Genomic DNA, 26,251 nt, shown 5'->3' with positions numbered 1-26,251 from the left:
TTGGTGACATAAAATAAGAGTGTAAATAAGAAAGGTATTTGTGATCATTTTAATCTTTTCCACATTTTATTTTAAATCAATTTAGGTATAATTGTTTCCGTTTATCATTTTTCCTACTTAAATAAATAAAACCAAAAGGTAAGAGTGAAAAAAACAGCTTTGAAAATTCTCTTACCTTTGAAATATATATCTCTTGTTTCAGTGTGTCATTTCTGGTGCAGACAGTTACCATATCTCTCCTTAACGAACCTTAGAATCTTCTGGTAGTCTAGCCCATATATTGATTATTGATTGTAAACTAGTAACAGTGTTCATTAAAAGACACCAGGTACCGGTTACATTAGACCCTGAACTCTGTTTACACACAAGACAAGTGGTCAAACCACAACAGACCATTTAGGCCGGTGGAACAACAGACCATTAAGACAAGTGGTAAACCAGACCATTAAGACCAGTGCTACAACCACTACAAACCATTAGGTAGAAAAAGTGCAGCGACAGGTGCTGCATCGTTCAGCACAAATGTTCACGCGCCCGTTTAGTCTTTCAATTGAGAGAGGAGCCTTGTCTCAATGACCCGTTTAGTGTTTTTCCATCGCCGGCGCTCCCAGAGGGCCGCTGCCCCCCCGACAGCGTCACTGACTGCCCCTCTAACCCCCGTTCAGCGGCCGAGGGAACGGGGACAGGAGGAAACGAGGCCGCAGCTCGGAGTCGGATGTTTTCTTCCTAGAAATGCGAGGAATAACTGAGTTGATTTTGGGAGCCCTTGAGACGGGCAAAAAAAAAGAAAATGCATTTCAAAGGATTAGCACATCAAAGTGCCCGCCATCTAAGATACGGGGGGCCGTCGGAGAGATAAAGGGGGGGTCTCAGGAAACGGACGATGAGGAATGACATCTGCCATAATAAATGAGGTCCACGGGGATGCAGTGGTCGTCGAAGTTACGCAACAGATGCCACGATTTCCCGAGATCTTTGACCTTATTTCGGGCCGCTGTGACGTACACGCAAACAGACGTAGAAGATATCGGAGAAAAAACATTAGACGGATCAGAACGGAAAAGGGGGGAGGGTGGGGGGGGGAGAGAGAGAGTCGGGTGGGAGAGAGAGTCGGTTGGGAGAGTGAGGTGTGGGGGAGAGGGTGGAGGTAGAGTGTTGGGCTGGGAGAGTGGGGGGGGGGAGAGAGAGTGGGGGAGAGAGTGGGGGGAGAATGGGGTTTGGGGGGGTTGCTGCCCCACATCCTGCCTAACGACCCGTGTCAGCTGCAGGGTTGATCAAACGAGGCTGTCGTACCGGACGAAACCGGAGCCGCTCCCTCTCCCCCTCGACCGCCCCCAAAACCCTCCCCTCCGTCTGACGCAGCACAACTATTGTCCCCCGAGTGCCCCCCCAACGCCGTTGACCTATCGGGGGGGGGGGGGGGGGGGGGGGGGGGGGCGATGGTGGTCTGGCGCTCGTACCCGCAGCGCTGGCTAAGCTATTTCCAATGAGCCTTGTGTCTCTGGCCGCGAACTGTTAGCACCTCGCTGCCCACATGCAGATTTAGTTTGACTTGTTCACCCCCCCCGTCACCTCTCTCTACCCCCCCACCGTCACCTTGCGGTAAACAGCCGCACCCCCCCCCCCCCCCCCCCCACCTGGCCTTGAACCCGACCGGCCATGCTTCACATACAAACACACACACACTTCTACGTACACACACACACACACACACACACACACACACTTACACATGCAAGCACCTACCTACCCACACAGATACTAAGACACACGCACACACACACACACACACACACACACTCACATACACACATACAGGCCATAAACACATAGCTCGTTGGCCTTGCTTTGAACTCTATGTCTGGACTGAAGGGCCTCTATAGGGGGCCACGCATTGTCTTGAGATCCTGTGAGGGTGGTGGTTATGGTCCCAGAATAGCTGCTGTCCATCCGCCCAGCTCCATCTCCATGTGTTCTGAGGAGCAGTCCCCTCCCTGGGCGGTGACCCTGTCACCGGGACCAGCTGCGATGGGGCTCAGGGGTCGGGCGTTCCCTCTCCGACCCAGAGCGGAGCGAGAGAGGGACGCACGTCACCGTGCGTCCTCTACGGGCCCATATATCAGACTCGACCACAGCACATATTAGTATTGGGTTCGTTGATCCATCTTTATGCCTGATCAATAATAAAGGACGACCGAAACGTTAAGAGTGTCTGGGAGACCGGGCTCAGAGTTCTTACGTTTACATTCAGGGCGTTTAGGACGCTTTTATCCAAAGCGACTTACAATAAGTCAATTTGTCAGAAGAAAGAGAAACGATATATCTCTGTCGGTACAGTAAGGATGTTCATAGAACCAAGTGCCAAGCGCTTGCAATACCTAGGTTAACCCATTCCTCGTCTTCAAAAAATATAGCTAGGATAAGACGCTACACAATGCCAAGTACTATTATTAAGGGCCAGTCCCCAAATGGAATATGGTTCTGGTGTTGAGGAGAGAACTCTGGGTTGGAGAGACACCACAGGTCATGTTGTCAACACCTGCTACCAAACTGGAAACTGGCAACGTAGAAAAGGATCTCTTTCCTCCTTCCTGCCAATGAGGGTTTGTATTAGTGAAGGGAAATGATGTCTGACAACAGTGGTTTTGTTTTAAATGTTAAAAAAATACACAAGGACACGCACACACACACACACACACACACACACACACAAGGGAAAAGAAGACCAGTCTCTCCTTCGCCTACAGTATATATCTCCAGAAGAAACCATTCAGAGGTCCATAACTAGCGCGGCTCAGCGCACTAAACATGTCTAAAAGGGGAGGTGAGCGAGGAAGGGATTTAATGCTGGAGGATTAAAAAGTCATCCTCGCCGTTTCGCATTAAGAGTGATAAATATGAAATGTGCGGGAATGGTGCGCCCCAGCACGGACCCTTCAGGAATGAATCCATAATGTAAAATAGATAATAATATAAAAATAGAGCTTATTTCAATTATAAGAAGCTGGGGGAAAATGCCCGTTTTTGGCAGAATATAGTCGAGTACACAAATACAGAAATGTATTTCTGATGTTATCATATTTGTATTGTATTGTCAGTGGTAGAAGGGGAAATACCGGCGCCTACCCTTACTTTTTATTATTACTAATAAATACTTATACATAATACTTATTAATACGAATACTACTCCCCCTCCCCCCCCCCCCACCTCCACCATCACGCCCACATTGCACCCAAATACCCAGTGACGTGACCGCAAGTGATGTGACTCAAGAGGCCCCATATAGACATGGCCTGAACCCACCCCCCCCCCCCCGCCCTTCAACCCGCTCCTGCTTCCTGCTCCAGGCCAGACTAGTCGAGCCAGAGTTCTTCTGATTACAGGTTGTCAGCAGGCAATACATCACGGGGCCGTGCCTGACACCGTCTAGCCAAATAGTGGTGTTAAGTACATCAGTAAATCACCAGCACCACCTCCCTGACCCATGGACCTCCGCGCTGGCGCTAAAGAAGATCCAAACGCGATATAATTGAGCATGGAGCTAATCACGCGATCTCTATGAACACATGTAACAAGCATGTCTCCTCCAGACTAATTGAGCGCACAATGTCGCTTTTTAACGCCGGTTTTTCATTACCGTGCCCTATTTTCACACACGACGTGATTAGCTTCTTTTATTTCGCATGCATCGCTGAAGTGTGTCTCTGACGGGTCGTACAAACGTGTGCTCTGCAGTTTTAATGAAGCAGAAAGCGGCCAACGTACACTTCTCTGCTCGACAGCCCTGAATCATCCAGAATATGACATCTATGCCCACCTTAGCATCTCCAGCTAACATGGCATGCATGCCTGCGTGTGTGCACGCGTGTCTGTGTGCGGTTTTATTTTTATTTCTTGTGACATGTGTGTCTTTTGACAGATCTCCCAACAGCCGCTGTGTGTTTAGGCTCGGCTGACCTCAGACAGCTCCTGCATCGGAGCGCTCTGTGAAGGCACCTCGGGTCTTACAGCCTCAGTGTCTCCTCTGACACCCTCCCTCACCCTCCGCTGCCGTCTCCCCGAGCTCTGCTCCGGGCCCCGTCCGCTCCTCTGCCCTACTTTAATCGAACGGTTTCCATCTCTTCTGCAGGAGAACCGGTTTGACATTGAAGAGACCTCAGCGATCACATGGCAGGGTTTGTTTACGAACCAGTGTATCATAGACAGACAGATCAAATGAGCGATAGATAGATAGATAGATAGATAGATAGATAGAGAGAGAGAGAGAGAGAGAGAGAGAGAGAGAGGAGAGGAGGAGAGAGGAGAGGAGGAGAGGAGAGGGAGGGAGGGAGGGAGGAGAGAGAGAGAGAGAGAGAGAGAGAGAGAGAGAGAGAGAGAGAGAGAGAGAGAGAGAGAGAGAGAGAGAGAGAGAGGTTTCAGTGTTGAATAAGTTCAACGGTGCAAACAGGGACAGAAGGACAGATGGACAGGCACCAAGTTTGAGACTGGCATGTTTACGGTCTTGTAGACTGATACCAGGTTTATATTTAACAAATATTGTGTGAGATACTTGATGAACACAGATTTGTTTCCCGGCGCTCGTAAATCTGCCATATTTCCCATATACCTATCTTTATAATAACACCGCAGCATTTCCTTAATTATAAACCACAGACTCGTTACCATCCTAACATAACACACACACAAACACGTGTCTTGAGGTCAGGCCTGGAGGAGGACAAAATATAATGTATGGACAGCTCGAAGTAAGACGAGTCATTGAGGGGGGTTTGATTCAGGGCTCGGAGAGGCTTGAGGAAAGATGCGCTTCTCTATATTCCTCCAAAAGGTGTATTTTGGTATCGGCTGTTTCATATGTCACAAGGAATTAAGATGGAGCACATGCATATTTAATCACGTGGCCCTCTGGGAACAGGTGAAGTTTACTGTCCCTGAATGATTCATGGTCAGTGAAGTTCACTGAACAAGGTTAAAATATTGTCCATAATCACTTAAATAATGCAGGGATTTTTTTCTCCCTTTAAACACAAAAAAACGTACACAATTGAATCTACTGTTAAACATGTAAGTTACACTCTCCCTCTCTCTCCCCCCCCCCCTTCTCTCTCTCCCTCTCCCTCCCACTATCTCCCTCTCCATCTCTCACTCTCTAATTGTAGCTCTCTCTCTCACAAACCTGTAGCTCTATAACTCTCTCTCGATCGCTCTCAAACATTATATGGCTCAGGACGTAGAGCAGGTTGATTGGTAACCCCAAGGTTGCTAGTTCGATCCCCAGCTCCTCCTATCTGAGTGTCGAGGTGTTCCCTGAGCAAGAAACCTCACCCTGACTCCTCCCGAAGAGCTGGCTGTCGCCTTGCGTAGCCGACACCGCCGTTGGTGTGTGAAGGTGTGCATGAACGGGTGAATGTTAGGCGATATTGTAAAGCGCTTTGAGTGGCCACTGGTTAGAAAAAGCGCGGTATAAATGCAGTCCAGTTGCCATGTTCGCCGTCTGCGTCGGGTACATCTTTCGCCCGAGCTGCCGTTTTGTGAAACGCTTGACGTTTGCCACCGCGGTCCGTAGCTCGGTGCTCGGTTTAGCTCTGCTAATCCCCCCCCACAATATGTTCTGTTTCTGTCCGTCTGCGTGGTAGGTGGTAGGAGGCTTGGCTAAATATGTCTTAAGCCAGGCAGCTTCGTCTGGGAGGAACAGTGTGAGCAGCAGACGTGTTTACTGGCGGCGGCGCGGACCCACGCTCTCCCCCACGCTGGCGCAGGCGTCCGACCACTGGGAGCTAGCATGTTCCCGGCGCCTGTTCAGCGCTAATGTTACTCAGCAGTCTCTACATGGCGGCGGCGGCGGCCTCCTCCTCCTCCCCACTGCCAGTGCGGCCCGGGTGACATTCAAGTGTGTTATTCACGCGGAACGCCTCATCCCACGTCAACACACGGCCTATTTGGAGAGAAGCTTCCCGCTGCTCTGTGTGGACGTGTTTAGCTATGGTGCTAAACGAGCTTCCGGAAGGCCCTTATCACATACGAACGAATGTTTAGGCTTTGACCAAACGCAATGACGTTTAGCTTGAAGTACACACACAACCATGGGAGAGGGGGAGGGAGGGAGGGAGGGAGAGTGAGGTAGAGAGGGAGAGAGAGAGAGAGAGAGAGTGACATACACACAGAATGAGAGAGAGAGTGAAACAGAGAGAGACAGAGAAAGAGAGGGAGGGGGAGAGAGAAAAAGATACAGGAAAAAAGAGAGAGAGAGAGATACATTATTTATGCATTTGATATTCAGAGGGAATAGCAGATGGGTCTAAATTGGAGATTAAAAACCCAACGCTGGAGTTATAAACATGGACACGGCGGACGCGGGCGTATCAATGATATTATTGGCCCCTGGCTGGCGTCCGGCCTGAGCGCAGCGCAGCGTGACTGATGGGGTTTCACCGTTTTACGACGGGGCGGAGAGAGGGATGCAGTCAGCAACATGCGCGTACATTTAAGCCTCCTCTGCCCCCTCATCACACGGCAGGTTAATTTGACAGTTCTGGTGACGTGCCTCGCGGACACAGCCGCTAATGAATTAAACGTCCCGACATGGCACGGAGAAGACACTTACTGGAAAGGAAGTTAATGGAACCGGAGCAATGTTCGGAGGACGGCGTTTAGGAGGGTGGGGAGCGTCCGAGGCCGCGGCGGTCAGCGGTCCTCTGTAATCGTAGCTGTCTGTCATCTAAAGATTTATTTGTTTTTTTAGCAGTTGCAAACGTTTGATGACGTCGGTTTTACGAGAGGATCGCAGAGCGTCAAGTATCTCGAAAGCATCCGAAAGTCATTAAAATAAGGTGCCACCTTACATGTCTAGTTTAGAGTCTAAATTTGCCCTCGAGTCGGCCGAAGAATTTAATTAAAGCTGCAGTAATATTTATCCGGTATCTGTGGTTGCCGCCCATTCCTTTACTTTGGCCTGATTGAAATACAACAACCTGTCTGATTACCTATCTACCCAGGTACCTGGGCACACTCATTGCGCATCACCGGAGTCTTCCACAAGGCTAGGCTGAGCTATCGCTAAACCTAGCGAGCTATTAATGTGTTTTTGCGGGCGTTGATTCCTGAAGGCCTGAAGGGAGTGGTTGGATCTTTTCAGTTGGTTACTTTAAAAAACCTAGCCTACTCTGGCTGGTTTCTCCAAATTGCCTACCCTGGCTTTAAAGAAAAAGTTACAAATCCAGATAAGCCTTGTAGCTAGGCTATACTCAAGTAAATAAGTAGGTCACAATACAGTTGGTACTTTCTGTCTGTTTTAACATTCTCTTCCTTCAGTGTTTTCCTTCACCAACTCCTTCCTATACTATTCTGAAGCGGATAAAATAACGATCTCCGTGAGAGATATCGGCATCTCGGCTCTGAAATAATGACTTCGTTCCGAGGCTGAGAATAGAACATTATCTTGACAGTTTCCTTATTGCCTATCGCATATTTCCTATATTTTAGCTTGACGCTAGCCATAATCTGTACCTCCAAAAGGTAAATGTTCTGTTCCCCTTCTCTTTTAATACTAGACGGCACAATAACGAAACACAGTGAGTGTCTGCCCCTTGGCAGGAGCACAATTCCACTTACACCATTCTGTGCATGACAAAACCCTCTTCAGAGGGTATCAAATGATTTGGGAAAGCTTTACACAACCGAGCAGAGAGCTCCGCACCCAAAGCCCGGGGGACTCCCCCGGCATCGTGGTGACGATGGGGAGGCCAGGATTCGGGAGGTATTATTAGGACCCTGCGCTTCATCAAGTGGGTAAAGCAGAAGAAAGTAAGGCGAGAGGCGCGCCAAGAGCCATGGATACCGGCGGCGATCATGCTAAGCTAGCTTGATGAGCGGCCACAGAGGGATCCATCGTGTAGGGCTCTCTAATTAGCCTGTCGTGCAGAACACGCCTGTCTTGTTGTCCGTTGACTGATCCCCAATCACTTCACTTAACATTATTCTTGACGACTGGTGCTGGGCTGATCCGACTCTTTCTGGCGGCTATTAATAATCGAGACAATGCCAAAAATAGGGCGGGTGTAGTAGGTCAAATGTTACATGGATAGTAGAAACCCGATGCATACGCTAACTTTCCTGTGGTTTTAAAGCTAAGACGCACAAGTTCAAATTCTCCCGTGTAAGCAACGAAGCGCACGGGTGACAGACGAGTATATGTTAATGGCAGAATATTTTGGGAGGAGAATAATCCTAAATTTACCGTCAGGGTTTGCAACTCTGCGTCGCGCCTGCCTGGCTCATAGTATCTGACATCTGTCTCCATTCATCAGTCGCCGCTACGCAGCACAATAGCCTTCCGTTAAAATAACTCAACTTTTTCCCTTCATGAACAATACGTTTTTAGCAGGAGAGCAACTCTCAGCACCATTGGTTGCTGAGAGTAATGTCATATTTGGGCAGCTGCATCAATGTTGTACCTTCTATGCATTGCATGTAGAGCTGGACCCATGATCATGGCATTCAAGACACAAGACACGAGCACACCGGGTATGTGAGGCATGGAGGGGTCGTATATAGGTCAGTCTTTTCGGGAAACGATGAAAAGAGTTATAGCTTGTATGCACAGGGTAAGACAGTGATGTCTTACCCAACTGTGCTCCTCCACTCTGCTCCTACAACCTTCTCCTCTCTAATGCTCCTCCTCCTCTCCTCTTTTCCTCCCCTACTCTCCTTCTCCTCTCCCCCCTCACCTTGTTTCTCCTTTGCTGTCCCCCCTCCTTCTCCCCTCTATTCGCCTCCACCTCCTATGCTCCCCCTCCTCCCTACCCTCCTTCTCCTCCCCCCCCTCGCCTACCTCCCTCTCCTGTCCCCCCTCCTTCTCCCCTCTATTCGCCTCCACCTCCTATGCTCCCCCTCCTCCCTACCCTCCTTCTCCTCCCCCCCCTCGCCTACCTCCCTCTCCTGTCCCCCCTCCTTCTCCCCTCTATTCGCCTCCACCTCCTATGCTCCCCCTTCTCCCTACCCTCCCTCTCCTGTCCGCCCTCCTTTTCCTCTGCTTGCCTTCTCTGCCTCCTCCTTCTCCTCCCCCTCCTCCCTCAATCCCGTCTCTCCTCCTCCTCCTCCTCCTACATCCCGTCACTCCCCCCTCCTCCCCCACCCGCAGGATGAGGGAGATTTATAGACACACACCGGGAGAGAGAGAATGGCGGGGATGCGGTATGAAGGCAGGCAGGAGCATAAAACGCTGCGGTCGGTTTTATTGGATTGTCGTCAACTCTGCGGATCAAGCGAGCCCAGTCTTTAAAAAACACCAATAAAAAGAACACGTCAATATTTGACTCGTGTAAAGCGAGGCGGCCATAGCGTTTCATTAAACCTATTCCCCCTATCCTTGTCGCAGTGCATGTTCCGGTCCGCGGCCACGTGACCCACGCAGACCCGTCCGTCCCCGTCCCCCCCCCCCACATAACACACGTCTCTGTAGTAAACAAATAGGCGAGCAGAATGCTTTGTACTCCGTTCAAAATGTCCTTCTTCATGACAAATTGGGTATCGGCTGACTTTTCACACTCGTGTTGTACGCTTTCCTGGCACAGTCGTGAAGAGGCCACATCTGTCTGTAATCCATCACGCGCACGTCTGCGTTTCCCACAGACTTGTTGAGAGCCCCGGTATGAGGTAACCAAAGCCCGGGAGGTTATATATGGGCAGGAAGGCCAAAGGGTTGGTGGACGTTTGCTTTTTCTTATTTTTCTTTGCACTGTAAGATGGCGCCTATGGCTTCTGGTGGCCGGCTTTTCAGATGAAGTGTACATCTTCCCCACAATACACTAATGGGATTTGCTTTTCTCAAGAGGGTTGTATTTTCTGCACTGCTTGAACCAAAAATTGCACACATGCACACACACACCCACACTGTGGTCGTTGTGTGAAGATGCCGAGACTGTGTTACAGTTAATTAGCGATTGTGTTGTTATTCCTGAACAAGACACAGTCATGGTATGGTGGCCAGCCAGCGCTAAACTACTAACCCCCAGCGGCATCTGTGAGTGTACAAGATTTGTCAAGGACTTGGTAGGAATTGTACTCTGGCTCAAATTATAATATACTCATTCCAAAGTCAACTCTTAAACCACGCAAGTAACCGGTCCGGCCTTGTTGTTATGGAGCCTGCAATGGTGGCAGATTTTTGGTTGCTTGGCAAAACCAGGCTGATCACTATCTATTTGATTCTTGCTCTCTCTCTCTCTCTTCTCTTCTCTCTCTCTCTCTCTCTCTCTCTCTCTCTCTCTCTCTCTCTCTCTCTCTCTCTCTCTCTCTCTCTCTCTCTCGCTCTGCAAAAGGCCTCCCCTCTGGGGAGCCTTATAACTATTCTTATGGCTGTTTATTGGGATTCGTGCTTCCCACAAATCCCGGCCGCCACTTGAGGAGTGTCCGTTCACCGGGCCCGGCTACCGTGACGGTGGTCGTTAGGAGGGGACGATCACATGGGCCGTAAGTAGCTGATGGACAGGGGCAGGGGGTTTGCAACGCCAAGGGTCTGTTCCAGGAGTTCAGAGGAATGGGGAGGGGTGTGAGATCGGTTGGAAGGCAAAGGGAAGGAAAGATGGGGCCGAAATTCGGCGCAGGGAACCTGATCTTCGTGACATCAGGCTACACGTTAATGAGCGGGACGGAGGGACTGGGTAAACTATGCGCGACTGCTGAGGGGGAAAGAAAACACCGGCCAAACGGATGGATCCGGTGTTGAGACAAAGGGGAACTTACTCTGTGTGTTTTTATTACTGCTTGGTTTACGAAGGCTTTGATGAAGATGGATGAGTAGAGGCAGCGGTGTGCGGGCCAGAATAGTTTAATTGTCCACGGACAATAAGACTTAAAGGGGAGGGATGTTTTGTGCTTCACCTGGTCAAATATCACAAACAGGTTTTCTTATTTGTCGTATATCGTCAAATTTCTGTCTCCTTTTTTCTTCATCATTCTTTCGTCTTTAAATAAACACGTGCATCAGCATCCAAAAACTCCCAACCCCTTCAGATGTCTATTTGAAGCCAAAACAGGGGTCACTCCACTATACATGGCCGTCGCTAATTGAAAGCATCACAGGAACACAGTATTATTAACCGATGGCATTAGCACCTCCAATATCGCCTTAAGGAAGTAAAGTCCTATTTTAGAAGGTGGGTCAAACCAGGCTGGGCAAACATCTCAGACTGAGATTCAAATTCAACCTGGAAGCATGCCAATTCAATATAGTCGTTTATTACACGTCTTGCTTTGTCTATTCCCTGAACTGTGTCTCCAAACAAGGTCAACATCACAACAGACAAGGCATCTGGTCAGGTTATAGAAACGCGCCAAATTTGACTTGGAAATGCAGGCTAGGGGAAATGAATAGCAGGACATAACTTACGTTTGAGTTCAGTGCCAAGGTTTTCTCTCTAAACGGCATCGCCAAGCTTTGGTTTCTCTGGATTTTAACATCTCTATTCTGAGAGACTTGTATATTTTTCGTTTTAAGCGGAACTGCCTCCTGCTTCTCAACGGCAACATTAATTTTTGCTGAGTCTCCTTTTGCTATTACTTAATATCAAACCGTTATTATATTATTCATGTATCATTCATATTTGATGAGGTTTGATGCCCAGGCCGTTGCGGATGGGCGAGCCCACTTTTAAGCTCTCTGGTCATTGATGCAGCTCTGCATCGATAACTGGAGTGTAATAATGAGCGGGATAATCAGCGCTTCTCTGGTGGTTGACTGAGACTTCACTACGGAGATCCGGTCCGATGCCCGTCTTCATGCTGGGCGGGTCTGAGGCGGACGGCCTCGGTGACCGACCCTGCGATACAAACACATTCCGCCCTAATCGACTCCACTACCCGTTTGGACTCACAAATAGATTTGCGACTGAAATAGATTTTGCGTAGTAAACACATTGATTAGTGAAACGCACGCCACGCTACATTTATTTGCAGATTGATTTACAAAAAGTATTTACTATCGTCGTTTTACAAGGGCTTTTCTTCCCCAAACAACAGATGAGGAGGATGCGTGTGTGTGTGTGTGTGCCGAAGAATAAAGTGGTATCATAACAGTAAAGTTGATTGTGCTCTTTTAAAAGAACAAACTAGGGCTGGGTTTTCCCCAAAGCATCCCATAATGACAGCGAGTGCTCTGTTACCATTATACTCCGCTTATTTTAATATGAATAGTCTTGGGGGAAATAAGGCTGTGGTTTATCCACAGCGAGGGAGAGGGGGGGGGGGGGGGGGAAGGACAGCCCTGGTGTGTTTGTGATATGACGCGCGGGCTCGCAACGCCCCCAGAGTATCAGGTGTAAACTCTTTCTTTCTACTCCTGTTCAAACCCTCGACACTTGACATTTTTAAATATCAAGCCCTCCAGATGAAGTAACTGATTATAGCATCGAAAAACGGATTATTCCGCGACTCCGAACCGAATCGCGCAGTCGCCGATATTAAAACGCAAAACAAAAGATTCTGCGGCCGTGATACAACAGAGGACGTAACGAGCACCGCATTGTTTGTTTTTTTTAGGAGGATAAAACGTGTTTGCGACCTCCACGTCCAAGTCGAACTCACAGTCATCCAGCAGGTCAGAGGAGCCACCATGGGGTCGCTGTGGTTCTACGAAGGTTCTAAGGAGGCCTGTGTGAGGCCAGGGTCTCTCCGAGTTCTACCCAGGGGGTGGGGGTCAAGGGCGCAGGTGTCCCGGGGAACGTACCTGTAGTGGTCGGTTCCGGCATGGTTTTCGGGTAGGTAGGTAGGTCGTCCTCTCTACTCGTCCTCCTCGGCACTTCTCTAAGAATCTGTCAGCTTCCCAGTCCTCCTCTGCCCTTTTATCTGCCCCCCCCCCCCCCCCTTGCCCATCCCCCCAGTGGTCACTTATGCCAGACACACTCACACACACAGACGCACACACACAGACGCACACATCACACACATTCCCTCTGCGAGACAAGGAAGGGAGGGTGACAGAAGGACTGTTACTCGAAACCTTGAGTGTGTGTGTGTGTGTGTGTGTGTGTGTGTGTGTGTGTGTGTGTGTGTGTGTGTGTGTGTGTCTGTGTGTGTGTGTGTGTGTGTGTGTGTGTGTGTGTGTATGTATGTGAGTGTGCATTTGTGTTTGTGTGTGCGAGTGAGCGCGCTTGTGATTGTGAGCGCGCATGTGTGTGTGTGTGTATGTGTGTGTCCGAGTGCGCAAGTGTGTGTGAGCGCGCATGGGTGTGTGTGTGTGATCATGTGCGTGTGTGTGTTTGTTAGCGCATGTGTGTGTGTATGTGTGCCACTTTGGAGGGGGGAGGGGGGGGAGGAGGAGGAGGAGGAGGGGGGGGGAGGAGGAGGAGAATGAGGAGAAGAACGGCGAGGAGGTGAATGTGGCAAAACGCCTGAGGAAGGCCAGGACAACACTCTTTTATTGTCCCTCCTTAAATAGCTTCTGGTAACAGGATTAATTGGCAGAAGAGCCGGTGCGTATCTATCTGCGTGGGGATGTATATATCGGTGTCGCCGCTGCCGCCGCGGGAGAGACGTCACCAGGAGGAATGCCAGGAGTTCAAAGCAGCAGCCTTGTGATTCCAGGGTATGACCATCTCGCCCGGACCCCCTTGTGGATTCACTGTCAACATGGCCGCCGTATAACGGCCCTCTACTGTTTACCGGGTTGGAGGGAATGAGGTCAGGAACAACAAGACACAACCACACACAAACACACACTGACACACACTGACACACACATCCATCCAGACATACGTACACAAAGGGTGCCGATACAAACATACAGTAGTGGAAAATACATGAACACATCTTTTTTCTTGAGCTAAAGAAGACCTAAAGCCCCTCTTCCCGTCGTATATAGGGCAGCTGTTCTTAATTGGGAAGTGGTTGAATTCCGGGTGTGTTGTGACAGACTCGTTTATTTATTTCTCTATGCAGAGTTTCTCGTTTTCTCTGTATATCTATTCTCTCTCTCTCTCTCTCTCTCTCTCTCTCTCTCTCTCTCTCTCTCTCTCTCTCTCTCTCTCTCTCTCTCTCTCTCTCTCTCTCTCTCTCTCTCTCTCTCTCTCTCTCTCTCTCTCTCTCTCTCTCTCTCTCTCTCTCTCTCTCTCTCTCTCTCTCTCTCTCTCTCTCTCTCTCTCTCTCTCTCTCTCTCTCTCTCTCTCTCTCTCTCTCTCTCTCTCCAGTCCAGGCGGCAGGTCAGGTGTATCAGGCTTGGTGGTGTTTGTACTGTATGCTGAGTGCAGCACCATGTTGTGCTGCTCATGTACATAAAGGACAGAGGAGACTATCAACATGTATAAAGTCGACTCACCAAGCCGCTTTTCCCTCGCAGACGACAAACCAAAAGCGTTCCTTTACTTGGAGCCAGATACCCTAGATGGACAGAGATTAATGAAAGGCTATTTAAAGCGAGTGTGCAAGTTGATATTTGCTCAAGGTGAACAGGATGCCCGGGAGGAAAATCTGGGAGGAGGATTTCAATGATTCAAAGATGAACTCCACCGGTTCCCATTTCATATCTTAGTAGTTGGACTACTTTATCATTTATTAGGCTTACATGATCCAACTGAAACCGATTCCCAAACCCGATGGACATGCTGTAAAGCCTTCTATTGACTTTGGAAGGTCTTGCCCTAATCATATAAGTGTTTAATTGACTGCTATTGGACACCAATCTATAAAGTTAATGCAATATCAGCATGCAACTCATTATAAAAGGTTTTGTTTATACTTCAAAGTCTATATTGTGAACAACACAGACATTTGTAAAATATTTTTCGAATCGAGAGCAATGCAGCTATACGAAAAATTACACATGTAAATAAATTGAAGAGGCAAGGTGTAAGATAAGCCCCATCTTAGTCGGTGGGAGACTTTCAAAATCCCCAAAAGATCAATGCCAGCGTTCCGTCTAGTCTGACTGACTCTTCAACCGAGTGATGCGCGCAAACGTAGCTCGTCTGGCTGGGTGGCGTGAGTGGGCGGGGTTTATGGTGAGTGGGCAGGGTTTATGGTGAGTGGGAGGGGTTTGGGGTGAGTGGGAGGGGTTTAGGAGTGTCCATAGTAAGAATCTTGTAAACAAGGACAGAGGTACCAGCTGACCACAATTTTTTATTTGTAGAATAGGCCTATATCAGTTAAAGGATGTGATTTTATTGTTAATGATTGAAATCGATCAGCATTGAACACTTATGTGTCTGACTGAGGTTATTTTAAGCCACAAGCTAGTTTAAATGTTACAATTTCCACTTTAAATACTTTGCAATATTAGCATATTCTCTGTGCATTTCAGATAAAGGTTTTTCTCAGCTATTTCAACATCATTCTGAGTTGATGTCGCGGATTAAATATATCCAACTAGACCATGTGTCAGGTTTTTGTTTTGCTTGGGCGTTATTTTAATCAAAAGGTCACACCCATGCGCTCAGGGGGTGAAAGATATAGTGCATGGCAAGGAGGCTGAAACCAGAAACCCATAACTAAAACACGCAGTGAGCAGCACCGCTGATTGACCGAGCCATCAGTCCCTCCCGCTGATCAGGGAGGGAGCAGTGGGAGAACCAATCCATTAGCCGGGCCCCGTCTCCGGTACACATCTGCTGCCATGAGAGATCGGGGCGGCACTCAGTTAACGGATCAAGAATACGAGGCTTGTTCGTAAGAACACACCTTCATAAATAACGTCCACTAGACTGCAGCCCTGTGAATGGAAATAATAAAGAATATGTAATTAATATCAAAATTTAAAATGTAAATTTTCAATTGATCAAATCAATCGATCTCTTTTTTTCTATATTGTAGCACTGCCTTTTTTATGAATATATATGTACTTAATTCTTCTTGGACTTTTAGGGTTACATCGTTATTGTTGAAGGCACTTACTGTGTGCTGCTTTTGGCAGAGGCGTATGACTAACAAAAAAGACAAATAACGTACAACTGAAATGTAATGTAAGTTAAAACAAAGCACAACACACGACAACACTGTCTGTCCCAGATGTGCACCAGTGGGACTTCACATCAACTGAAATCCATTTTTCACTGAAGTCAAGCAAACATCTATTAATAACTTCGGGTTTACGGAGGTGAACCGAAAAGCAAGTCTTAATCCCGCTGGAATAGGCGCCCATATTTGATTTGACACAGCCGACTATTTAGGTCCGGAGGACATGGGGGGAGGACATGGGGGGAGGGGGGGCCGAAACCATTCACCCCCCAAGTCCGGTCGCAGCTCCGTGTAAATATACATGCTTGAGACTTGACTCAAACAGGAAGGTGACACCATTGTTTAGCGCGGCGACAGAGAGTAATGTGCTGACCGAGCCGGAGGGAATAGCTACTGTACAGACCTACATAGTTTCAAAGTCGGGTCCTGGGAGGGGAGCCGTGGCACGGTCGCCATATGCTCTGTGCAAAAACGAGGTCCCTTTGAACCAAATACATACAGGCTCCGCGACGGACAGCTAACCTATTAAATTGGTTAGGTCATGACAAAGATATTTGCTGATGCTGATGATGCTGATGATGATGCTGATGATGCTGATGATGATGATGATGATGATGATGAGGTCATGGCTAATGGTTATTGTTTGTTATTGTTGGTGGAGATTGACTGTTTATAATGACAGCTAATGGTGATGGTGAGGACAGTAATAACCGTGAGGCCCAAACATGAAGGTTGAAAACAGGCCGTCTGTGGACCGCTAAATAAATCACAAGAGGCCCTAGGCTGGGATTATATTTATTGACTTATTTATTTTCGCAACCATCTGCCGACCGTGTGGTTTGACTTGCCATCATGAGGCTCAAAGAGGCTAATTGGATCTAAGCAAACACGTATGACTATGTTGGACAACACAGGGGTCACAGAGGTCACAAGGAACCCCGAGGGAATCGTAAAGGGTCACGGTCAGGACAACTGTAGTGTAAACACCCACGCTAATGCATCCATAGCCACTGAGGATATTTATCAAGTGTTTCTTAACTCTACAATTACAGCAAGACGAAATGATCCACAAACAACATAATTTACATTAAAATAAAAATGTATATAATGGAGCACTTTAGTTCAATAGAATAAATAGAGTTAGATTAAAAAAGAGTAAGCCTGTGGTATACCTTCGGGTTAAATAGTGTCATGCAAATGCTGGTATAAAATAAATAATATTAGGCTAATTAGTAGTAAACAAAAATACTAATTTAGGACGGATGACATGTTGTGTTCGGTGTACGACACCGCCATCTTCTGGAGGATACAGGCCGCTGCAGGGTAGACGCAATACAATAATGAATCTGGATTTGTGTGGACTATGTACGCACATTCAGTGATGCTCGAACCGCCACCAAGTTCATATGTGATGGATTTCACGGCTGTGCTGCCCCACTTACCAAATTGTGGTCTTATTAGTAAAACAAAAAGAGACACTTGATTGATCACTTTTCAATGTTTCCGCTTAAAAGGTTTAGGGTTATTTTCTAAATCGAACTAAATGATAGCGGTGACTTAAAATTGCCGTATTCCTTTCCCTGTTTGATGTAATTTTAATGAAAAAAAAAAAGACATCATATAGTAGTGCACTTAGCTACGAACCGCTACAGGGACTTTAATTGTGAAAGACTCAACCCGGAAGTTCTTCGGCAGCTCATTTATCGTCCTGTAGTTCCGAAAATGGCGTGTTCATTACCCATTAGGATCTCAATATGTTGTAGTGTTGTACTGCTAATGTGCACACATCTAGCGAGTGGTAACAACGGCAGAAAGGTACGTTGTCGTGTTTCCCCTAGCGATTATATGTGAAGTTAAAGATGCTAATGATGCTAATCCCAAAGAAGCTGCACCTGTCAACCACTGGTTAGCCTGAGGAGCTAACATGCTAACGTCAATGGCTGACCTGCTAACGGGGGTCTGCTCGTCTTTATCCACAGGTCGGAGATGCTGTGGACACTGAGTTCAGTGGGTTCTCCGTGCCTCTGGAGCACTCGTTTGAAGTCGGTGAGTTCAGTTCGTCCTCTGGTCCAGACGGAAACGAGCAGGACTATAGAGACAGACAATATCTCAGCAAAGCCTCCGTTTCTATAGACTGTCATTTACCGAATAGGGAAGCATCGTTATGCATAGATCGCTATTGTGTGTGTGTGTGTGTGTGTGTGTGTGTGTGTGTGTGTGTGTGTGTGTGTGTGTGTGTGTGTGTGTGTGTGTGTGTGTGTGTGTCAATTTCAGTATAAGGAAGCATCGTTATGCATAAATCGTGTGTTTTTGACGTCGTGTTTATGTGTGTCTTCCTTAGACCGGACCACAGTGTCAACATCTTGATGCATGTCTGTACACTCTTGCCCTAAATGTGTTGTGTTTCTCTGTATTTCCACAGATGATCTGGCGAAGTTTCGGGTGCGCGGGGCCCTGATACTCAAACCTGGAAGGGAGCCGGCCGTGTCGCTGTCTCAGAACCAGCTGTCAGAGGAGGACAGGACTAAACTCAAGGTGAGGCCGCGTTGTGAGGGGTTTATAAAATGTCAGTAACTCGGGGTGCCGGTTAATTATACAACATCATTAGACTGGGTAGCCCCGCCCATTCTGCTGTCGATTTGAGTTCGCCCTGCACAAGGGTCTGGAGAAGAGCAATACATTTCTTTCTGCTTCCATACGTTTTTGCGGGAGCCAATCACCAAGCTGGATTTTCCCCGTGGCGCGCTATTGGCTGGTTTAACACAATGACGATAGGGTAGCGTAGGGAAGCAGCCAATCGCGTACTGAGTCGTTTGAACTGGCCCGTTGATCACGCCTCTTGTGCTGAAGAAAATGACTGCAGCTTCCCCAGACCAACGTGCAATCTACGATTGATCTTGGTCTGGCAAAAGACAGACTAGGGATGGGCCGATAGTCGATTCTATCGACTATCGACGATAGATGGATTCCATCGTCGATCGTCTCAAGTTTTTTTTTTGGAAAAAAAGCGCTGTGGTAGCTATTTTTACAACTTAAAAAGCCCCGCAAATTGTAATTGAAATTAACTGGCACCGGTGGAAAACATACTATGTAGCGCTGACCTGCCGTATTCACTCACTGCTGCGAGAGGAGAGGGGAGGGGCTCGAAACCTACCGGTCTGCTCGCACAGCGAAATGACATCACAACCCGCTGCATCATTTCCGGGTCACAGCTGTGATACATGAGCTGTGTTCTAAATCGTTCCCTATTCACTCACTCACTATTCCCTATAGTGTTCATGATATAGTGCACTACATAGGGAACGAACAAACGAGAATTCGGATACTACGCTGAACATTTCCAGTGATGTTGCTAGGTACGCGTCCTGCGTCCCTGACGCATTAAAATCTGAAAGGACGCACTAAACTCACTATCCATGCGTCCCGGGGACGCATCTAATTTTCCCCATGAAAAACGATACATTGTGAACATTAAACAACTCGTGTTTAATCACAGTAACTGGCCAAAGAAACCTTCTTGTGAGCAGATCGGACAAGCGCTGTTTCAACCCTCTGCGCATCTACTCGGCGCAGACGTGATCCCCTGTACAAGGTATCGCGACATGCTAATTTAGCCGCTACCAAAACAACTAGCTCGTCACCGCTGATTTCATTTCAACAATTAAAAATACGAACTTCATAGTAAATAAACCCACGTTTCCACTGCTCGATGCTGTGCTCATTCGTGTCGAATGAGCAAATCAAACAGGATTTTTTTGCAATCCTTCTGATTGAATATATGTACATTTATGACAAAATCGTGAGGACTAGGCTTGTGACACACACACACACACACACACACACACACACACACACACACACACACACACACACACACACACACACACACACACACACACACACACACACACACACACACACACACACACACACACACACACACACACACACACAAATGTGGCGCTCGCGCGGTAATAGCTCATTGGCGCCACCTAGTGATCATTATGTGCAAATGCACAGCCTCTCATTAAAATGACTTAGGGGTCATTTGACCCCTCTTGCGGCGCTAGGAGTAAGTAAAAATGGCCCGGCGTTTCTAGTGTTAAACATGAACGGTTGAGTACTCCAGCTCTAACCATATCATACCACCATCAAGGAGTTTAACACTATTAATTTAATTTAAGAAATAGAATAATAATAAAAAATAAACACATTTTTTAAACTGGGGAGTCGGGACCCATTGAATTTCTCAGGGACCCACCCAACTCGCCACCTGTGGGTCCCGGGGACTCACTACATTGAAAACCTATCAACATCACTGCATTTCTTAACGTCATTTGCGTCCGTAAATGCGCCGGGTATTTGTGTGACGCAGACAGATGCGCCCAGATCATGTAAACAAACCGGGCACTTTCGAGGAAAGCTGGGGGTTGTATTGATGTTGAATGTTACATTCCCTTGAACAAGGTTTTTCTTATTAATTTTGAATGTTAAATTTTCTATGTTAAATCCCAAATAAATTGTTGATATTTCTAAACGAAAGCCGGAGACTCCATCATTAAATGTATTCGTTTTTTCCGCTCGCGGTTATTCAGCTTCTTCTCCTCCGGAAAAACACGACCGCATTGAATTGTGGAATATGGGAGTAGCACGTAGGGAACATCTTATGTACACTCAATTTTGGGGTATTTTAAGTGCACTATATAGGGCATGAAATTAACCAGTGAGAATTCGAACAACACTACAAAATGGCGAGCACCCTATATAGAGCACTAGTATATCCGTGATGGGGAACGATTTCGAACACAGCTACGAGCTGTGTGTCATCAGCGTGTGTCATCATGACAGTGCCGCCGGCACCGACGTATCGAAACTTAAATCAGCGGAGGCTCACGCTGGTCCAAGGGGAAGACCATCGTTCTCGATTTTAAGAAAAAAAAAAGATAAATTATTATAAATAATTTTTATTATAAAATTATTATAAAGTTGCCCCCCCGATAGAATCGACTATCGGCGATGGGGGGCTAGGGGGGCGCTATCGGACGATGGAAGCTTGTAGACGATTGCCCAACCCTAAGACAGACTACAACATCATGTCTGATGTGCGTTTTACCTTGTCAAGCAAAGTGACCTGCTGGCTGAAGTAAGGGCCTCAAATCAAAACATGGCATTTTTTAATCATTTCATGTTTCACAACTATCGGAGATTCACTCTGACTGAGCTATGTCGCATAGCGTGTGACTTACCACATGATCTGTCCATGTTCCAATCTGGAATGAGCTCTACCGGAAGATGGCTAGGTGTCAGAATGACGAGCATCGACGTGTAGCTCCTCCATGAACTAGGGGAGGTCCACGAGGACAGACTGTTTGTTAGGGCTGGGCGATTAATCGAATTTCGATCTCGATTTTCGATTTTAGCGTCAATCGATCACAAGATTAACATAATCGAGTTTTCGATTATTCTTTTTTTTTTCTTTTTTCTTTTTAATGTTTTATAGAAAGAACAGCTGGATACATATCTGTACATTATTTTAGATTTGAACCTTTTCTTTTGGACCACTTTGTGAAATTTTTAAGGCGAAATTTCAAAATTCTCAGTTACAAAGTGTTTTTGAGAGAGACATGCTGAATAAATACATCTTCTTTTCAAACTCAACAAATAATCGTTTGAATAATCGTGATTTCCATATCGACCAAAATAATCGTGACTATGATTTTCTCCATAATCGAGCAGCCCTACTGTGTGTTAACCTGTTGTACCGTGTGCTGATGTGCTCCCTGCAGGAGGTGGCGGCAGTGGACGGCCTGTACAGAATCAGAGTGCCCCGCGTGTCTCTGCAGACGGACAGGATGTCGGAGAGGCCGATGGAGGGGCACCTCTCTGCCTTCGTCAGAGCAGTACGTTCCTCTCTCTGCAGAAACCACAACACAAACAACATACTTCGTCAATAGTATTATATTTGGTTTGGCAGAATCTGCCTGATATGGCACTGGTACTTTATATCTAAAGTACTCGTATTTGATTCCTGGCTAATGAGGGAGGGACTGAAGCCTTACGAGAGCCAGCCTTTGTTTTCCAAGACAAGGTCTGGGATTTATATCCTGGCTGGTTTCTCTCATACCGAACTACAACCAAAATATAACCTGTTATCCATTCTAATTAAGGTAGAATGAATATAGCCTATGAAAAGATATCAGATCGTCTGTCTTAATCATACGGCTGTTAATCTAACGAGACAACACAACTGATCAGACAGCGTGGATCTGAGGACCAGACAGTGGCAGTGTGACAGTTTCAAGTCCACAGACCCCAACGACAAGCCTCAGTGCACTGTGAAAGCTGTATTCAGAAGATTCTTTCACCCAAAGTTATTCATAGATCGGATCAGTTGAGTCCAAAATTAGCCTCCAAACTCAATACGATCAATTAAATTCCCGGGCCCTGGTAAAAAAGACGTCCGTTCATAAGGCCTCCCCTCCCCCCCGGCCCCCTCTCCAGTGTGCCATGGTGGAGTCCCACCTCAGCGACGTCATCACCCTCACCACCGACGTGTCGGGCTACCTCATCGGGGTGTCCATCGTGACGCTGCCCGGGGCGTGCCGGGGCAGCGAGGTGGAGGACGAGGTGGACCTGGAGGCCTTCAACACCACCCTGAGCGTCATGGCGCCCGTCAGCGCGCCTGGGTCAGTCTGACACGCAAGGAGTTCAGGGGTTTATCCCCACTTGATTGGCCGATCATTTTGAATGTAGCTCTCTATTGCAAGACCCTCGCTCTGTCTGTGTGTCTATATTTTATATGGCTAATTTTCTTAAAAGCACAGGCTCTGTGTGCCAGAACATAACATCTCTATTGGAGGATTCCGATTGTCATCGAAAGCTGCTATGCATCATCGGATATAGCGTGGATATTAGTGCCTTATACATTTTGTTGTACATTTGATTTTACAGAACATTATTGGGAATGAGTAGAGCACTATATTGGGACCCAGATCGGTACACTCGTATTACATAACAAATGGAGACACCCCAAATGGGGCACAAGTGGACGACCAATCAGAACACAGCCTGAGTATGGCCTTGTCTCTCTCACACCATCCTTTTTCCCCAGACCTGAGACGGCTCTGTTTATCGAACGCATGAACATGGAAATCGAGAAGAAGGGAAAGAATCCACAGGAGCAGAAATCTTTCTTTGCTAAATACGTAAGTGGGCCCAACTGCAAACACCACTACATTTGAACTGTCTCTTTGTTCCTCTCCCTCTTCCCTCCAGATTGGCTCCTCTGACTGTACAGGGACGATAACACAAGCGTTTATGCATTCATCTGACCTTATGCATCGGCTGCATAATGCCATGTAATGATTTGGCACCAGAGCACGTTCCTCAGACCTCTGGGGTATTAACGCGGCGCGCAGGCGAGAGGCGGGCCGTTCTAGAAGGACAAGGGCAGCCTTGCAATCTGAAAGCCTTTTTACGAGCATTTTAAGAATGGCGCATAATTATTTCTGAGATATACGGTGCATATTTTTAAACGTTGGTCCGACTTTTGTCCCCACTGTGGGATTCAAGTAGATCATGTTGATACTGTCAACACAACATTATGCAGAATGAAGGGCCTGCTTTCTATTCAGGCTCAAGTATACTCTGAAGACAAGTCAGCACTATAGCACAAGGCCGGTGAACCATCGCCAAAGAGCTGTCATTTTCAGCGTACTTGTGGTGGTGTTTCATCGGCAACTTAAATGGAATGACCTGGACTCGAGTTCGCCTGAACTATCGCTAAGAATTCTGGCAATCGTTGTGAGTAGAGTTAGAATACAGAGCAAATAGAGGCCAGTAACTCTTCCCCCCCTTCCCCAGTAACTGGACACCAATACCCCCCCCCCCCCCCGCCCCAAAAGGACATGCAATCATTGGTGTCTGGTCGCACAAATGAGACTAGATTAAAAGATGACTGCTGGCGGAGGAGCTCAAATCTGGATAAACCGGGCAGCCCACTTTATTTACCCTAATTTGATTTCAACATCTTGTTGCTGGAGATGGGGCTTAAATGAGACCTCACACAACCTCGGCCTGCAGAAGGAAACTGAAGTGTCTGTGAAGGATTCAAATCAACACAAAGGGCCACTGTATAAATACTTACTACACCGAAACACTTAATACACTTAATGTAAACCGGAAACTAGGCAGTGTTCTGGTTTCTGGTGCAGCTCTGTGCGGTCTCCTCCCAGAAGTACCACTGGGTCCCAGAACAGTGGTGACTCACTTGCATGCGCTGGTAGGCAAAGTGCACCAAAGCACACCTTGGTGTCACCTCTTCGCCCAATGCTCCGGCGACGCTTTGTTTTAGTCCCGGCGCCTCCTCTGCAGTCCAAACAGAGCAGAGTTCCTGCTGGTCGGCTGTGAGTAGACCCACGGTCTCTGTCTGCCTCCTCGGCCCGGAGCGTGGATGTACTGCAGCTCTCCCCTCCACAGTCACACAGACCCTGCTCAACACATTTCTTAGAAATCCAGGCGGCCGAGTCACACAACTGCTGTATAAATGTGATGTTTTCTGTTTAGTTATCTTCGAGCGCACAATTTCATTCTAACCCAAAAAAATGTAGAATAGGTTATTTGATTTGACGAGATAATTTTTTTTGCATAACTTTTTTCTCTGAGGAGGGATTGTGTGGCTTCTACCAACCTGTGTCTGCTCTGTGATGTGCACTGTGCTGTCTGACGACTGTGTGCGGCGCTGCCTCCTGCTGCCGTGTGTGCTGACTTGCTGCTACCCTGCTGTGTTCCAGTGGTATTTGATTCTGGGAGGTGCTATCTTCCTCATGGTGTCCAGTTCGGCACAGCCCCCAGCAGGGGGGGCCGGAGAGCAGAGCTGATTTCCCACTCAAGTACTGTTCAGACTTTTGGCACTTCAAGCTACACACTCTGGCCTGTGTTTTGTCTCTCTTCCTCCTTCAGCGAGTTGTGTGTCTTTAACCTCTGGGCGATGTGGCTAACTGGAGCTCGCCCTCTAACATACCACTCATCACTCACCCTGTTCCTCCCCCCGTCTCCTTCCACGGTCAAAGTCAAACATCCTCAGTGGGATTCTGGTTTTATTACCGGAATACCAAAGAACTGGTAATACAGAATCTGACCAGGTGTATATCTTGCTAAAGGTAATCACTGGATTGTTTTAAGTTTGTTTCTTTAAATATTAAGAAGCATTATCAAAATTGCACTAATAAACAATTGTCATGCAGGATGTTTGCACGGTTTGGGCATTTGACCGTGGGAGATTTGGATGTTCTCCATCACGTTCAACCGTCTCTCCATCACCTCTAACACTTTTTCCTCCTGTTGTCGCAAAAATAAATGGCTAGGACATAATCCGGGATAAGGGAGTCAATTGTTGAAACGTGGAATCTGAAGTAGTTTGACACTAGGGTTCAGTAACGGCAGTTAATTGGCTGAACATTGATTCCAGGAAATTATAAATGTGTGAAACAAACCACCTGAGATTTTTATATTTTTCTTTGCTTCTTTCTTTCCTTCTCCAGTGGATGTACATAGTGCCTCTCGTTCTCTTCCTAATGATGTCGGGCGCCCAAGATCAATCTGGGGGAGGAGCCAGTGGTGGCGCAGCCAATGGGGGTGGTCGATGATTTTTCTTTTTCTTTTTAGTTGACGATAGTTGTTCAGGACGAAAGTTTTAATGGAGAAGTTTCTAACTGCTGTACATAATGCTATTTAAACATTTCTCGTACAATTACAACACGCTGTAATGTCCGAACAGATTGTCCGCATAAACTGTTGTCATTTGCTGATGTTTTTATTCTAATAAGTAAAAAGTATTTATTAATCCCCAGTAGATACGTTTACGACGGACTGCCCCCATTTAGTCTTTTAACACGGCGCCGTTTAGCATTATCAACTGATCCTAACAAGTGTGTTTGTGTGTGAATGAAATTTAAATTGCAATAAATGTCCCAAGTTAGCGTCCCGTGTGTGTGTGTGTGTGTGTGTTTGAGGCTCCCTCACGGCTCCAGGCAGCAGATCAAGTAATTACAGGCTCGCTATTTAATGTTCTTGCCAGGATTGACTCGAATGGTCCTGGTAAACAGAAAGCATCCATCTGTTATGGCGGCTAATTGTAGTTATTGTTCAGCCTAGTGATATGGACCACATTCGGATTCAACATGAAATGCGGTCTAATTTAAGAAAGAAGTGCATGTTTTTCCTGTGTTCAGATTAATTGAAAGCCACTGTTTTTTGGTTCTGTTTTGTCTGCAAATGCTTCCGTGATTAAAACATTTAATGTAA

At 47.1% G+C, this 26,251-nt stretch overlaps 2 protein-coding genes across 7 annotated transcripts in view; one reads left to right on the top strand and one right to left on the bottom strand.

Annotated features, from left to right (window-relative positions):
• The window catches only part of mybpc2a (myosin binding protein Ca), a 23,150-nt gene extending 10,301 nt beyond the window's left edge, over positions 1–12,849 (bottom strand). For 2 of the 5 annotated variants that reach the window (XM_030350348.1, XM_030350349.1), the window contains exon 1: positions 12,726–12,831. In XM_030350348.1, the coding sequence (XP_030206208.1) occupies positions 12,726–12,747 (22 nt within the window). In that variant the 5' untranslated portion in view covers positions 12,748–12,831. Of the gene's footprint in view, positions 1–12,725 lie in introns of all 5 variants that reach the window. The other 3 variants (XM_030350361.1, XM_030350351.1, XM_030350359.1) reach the window with 3 other exon arrangements.
• Positions 12,850–17,604: 4,755 nt separating this feature from the next.
• On the top strand, positions 17,605–26,251 carry emc10 (ER membrane protein complex subunit 10). Of its 2 annotated transcripts, XM_030374142.1 has the most exons (8): positions 17,605–17,761; positions 17,926–17,992; positions 18,369–18,481; positions 21,733–21,846; positions 22,448–22,632; positions 23,058–23,151; positions 24,739–24,837; positions 25,489–26,251. In XM_030374142.1, exons 1-7 carry the CDS (start codon positions 17,669–17,671, stop codon positions 24,823–24,825), a joined length of 753 nt encoding a protein of 250 aa, XP_030230002.1. In that variant the 5' UTR covers positions 17,605–17,668; the 3' UTR covers positions 24,826–24,837; positions 25,489–26,251. The 2 variants fall into 2 exon arrangements, with proteins under 2 accessions (XP_030230002.1, XP_030229991.1); XM_030374131.1 differs by lacking the exon at positions 24,739–24,837.

This window comes from Gadus morhua, chromosome 2 (assembly GCF_902167405.1).
Source record: "Gadus morhua chromosome 2, gadMor3.0, whole genome shotgun sequence".
Classification (NCBI taxonomy): Eukaryota; Metazoa; Chordata; class Actinopteri; order Gadiformes; family Gadidae; genus Gadus; species Gadus morhua.
This window is presented reverse-complemented; position numbering and strand designations above follow the sequence as displayed.

Bases quoted from the DNA above. Each gene is read 5' to 3' on its own strand.
- emc10 (XM_030374131.1), top strand. From the start codon at position 17,669: ATGGCGTGTTCATTACCCATTAGGATCTCAATATGTTGTAGTGTTGTA. The intron at 17,993-18,368 runs GTGAGTTCAGTT...GTATTTCCACAG, and splicing joins GGAGCACTCGTTTGAAGTCG to ATGATCTGGCGAAGTTTCGG. The intron at 18,482-21,732 runs GTGAGGCCGCGT...TGCTCCCTGCAG, and splicing joins AGGACAGGACTAAACTCAAG to GAGGTGGCGGCAGTGGACGG.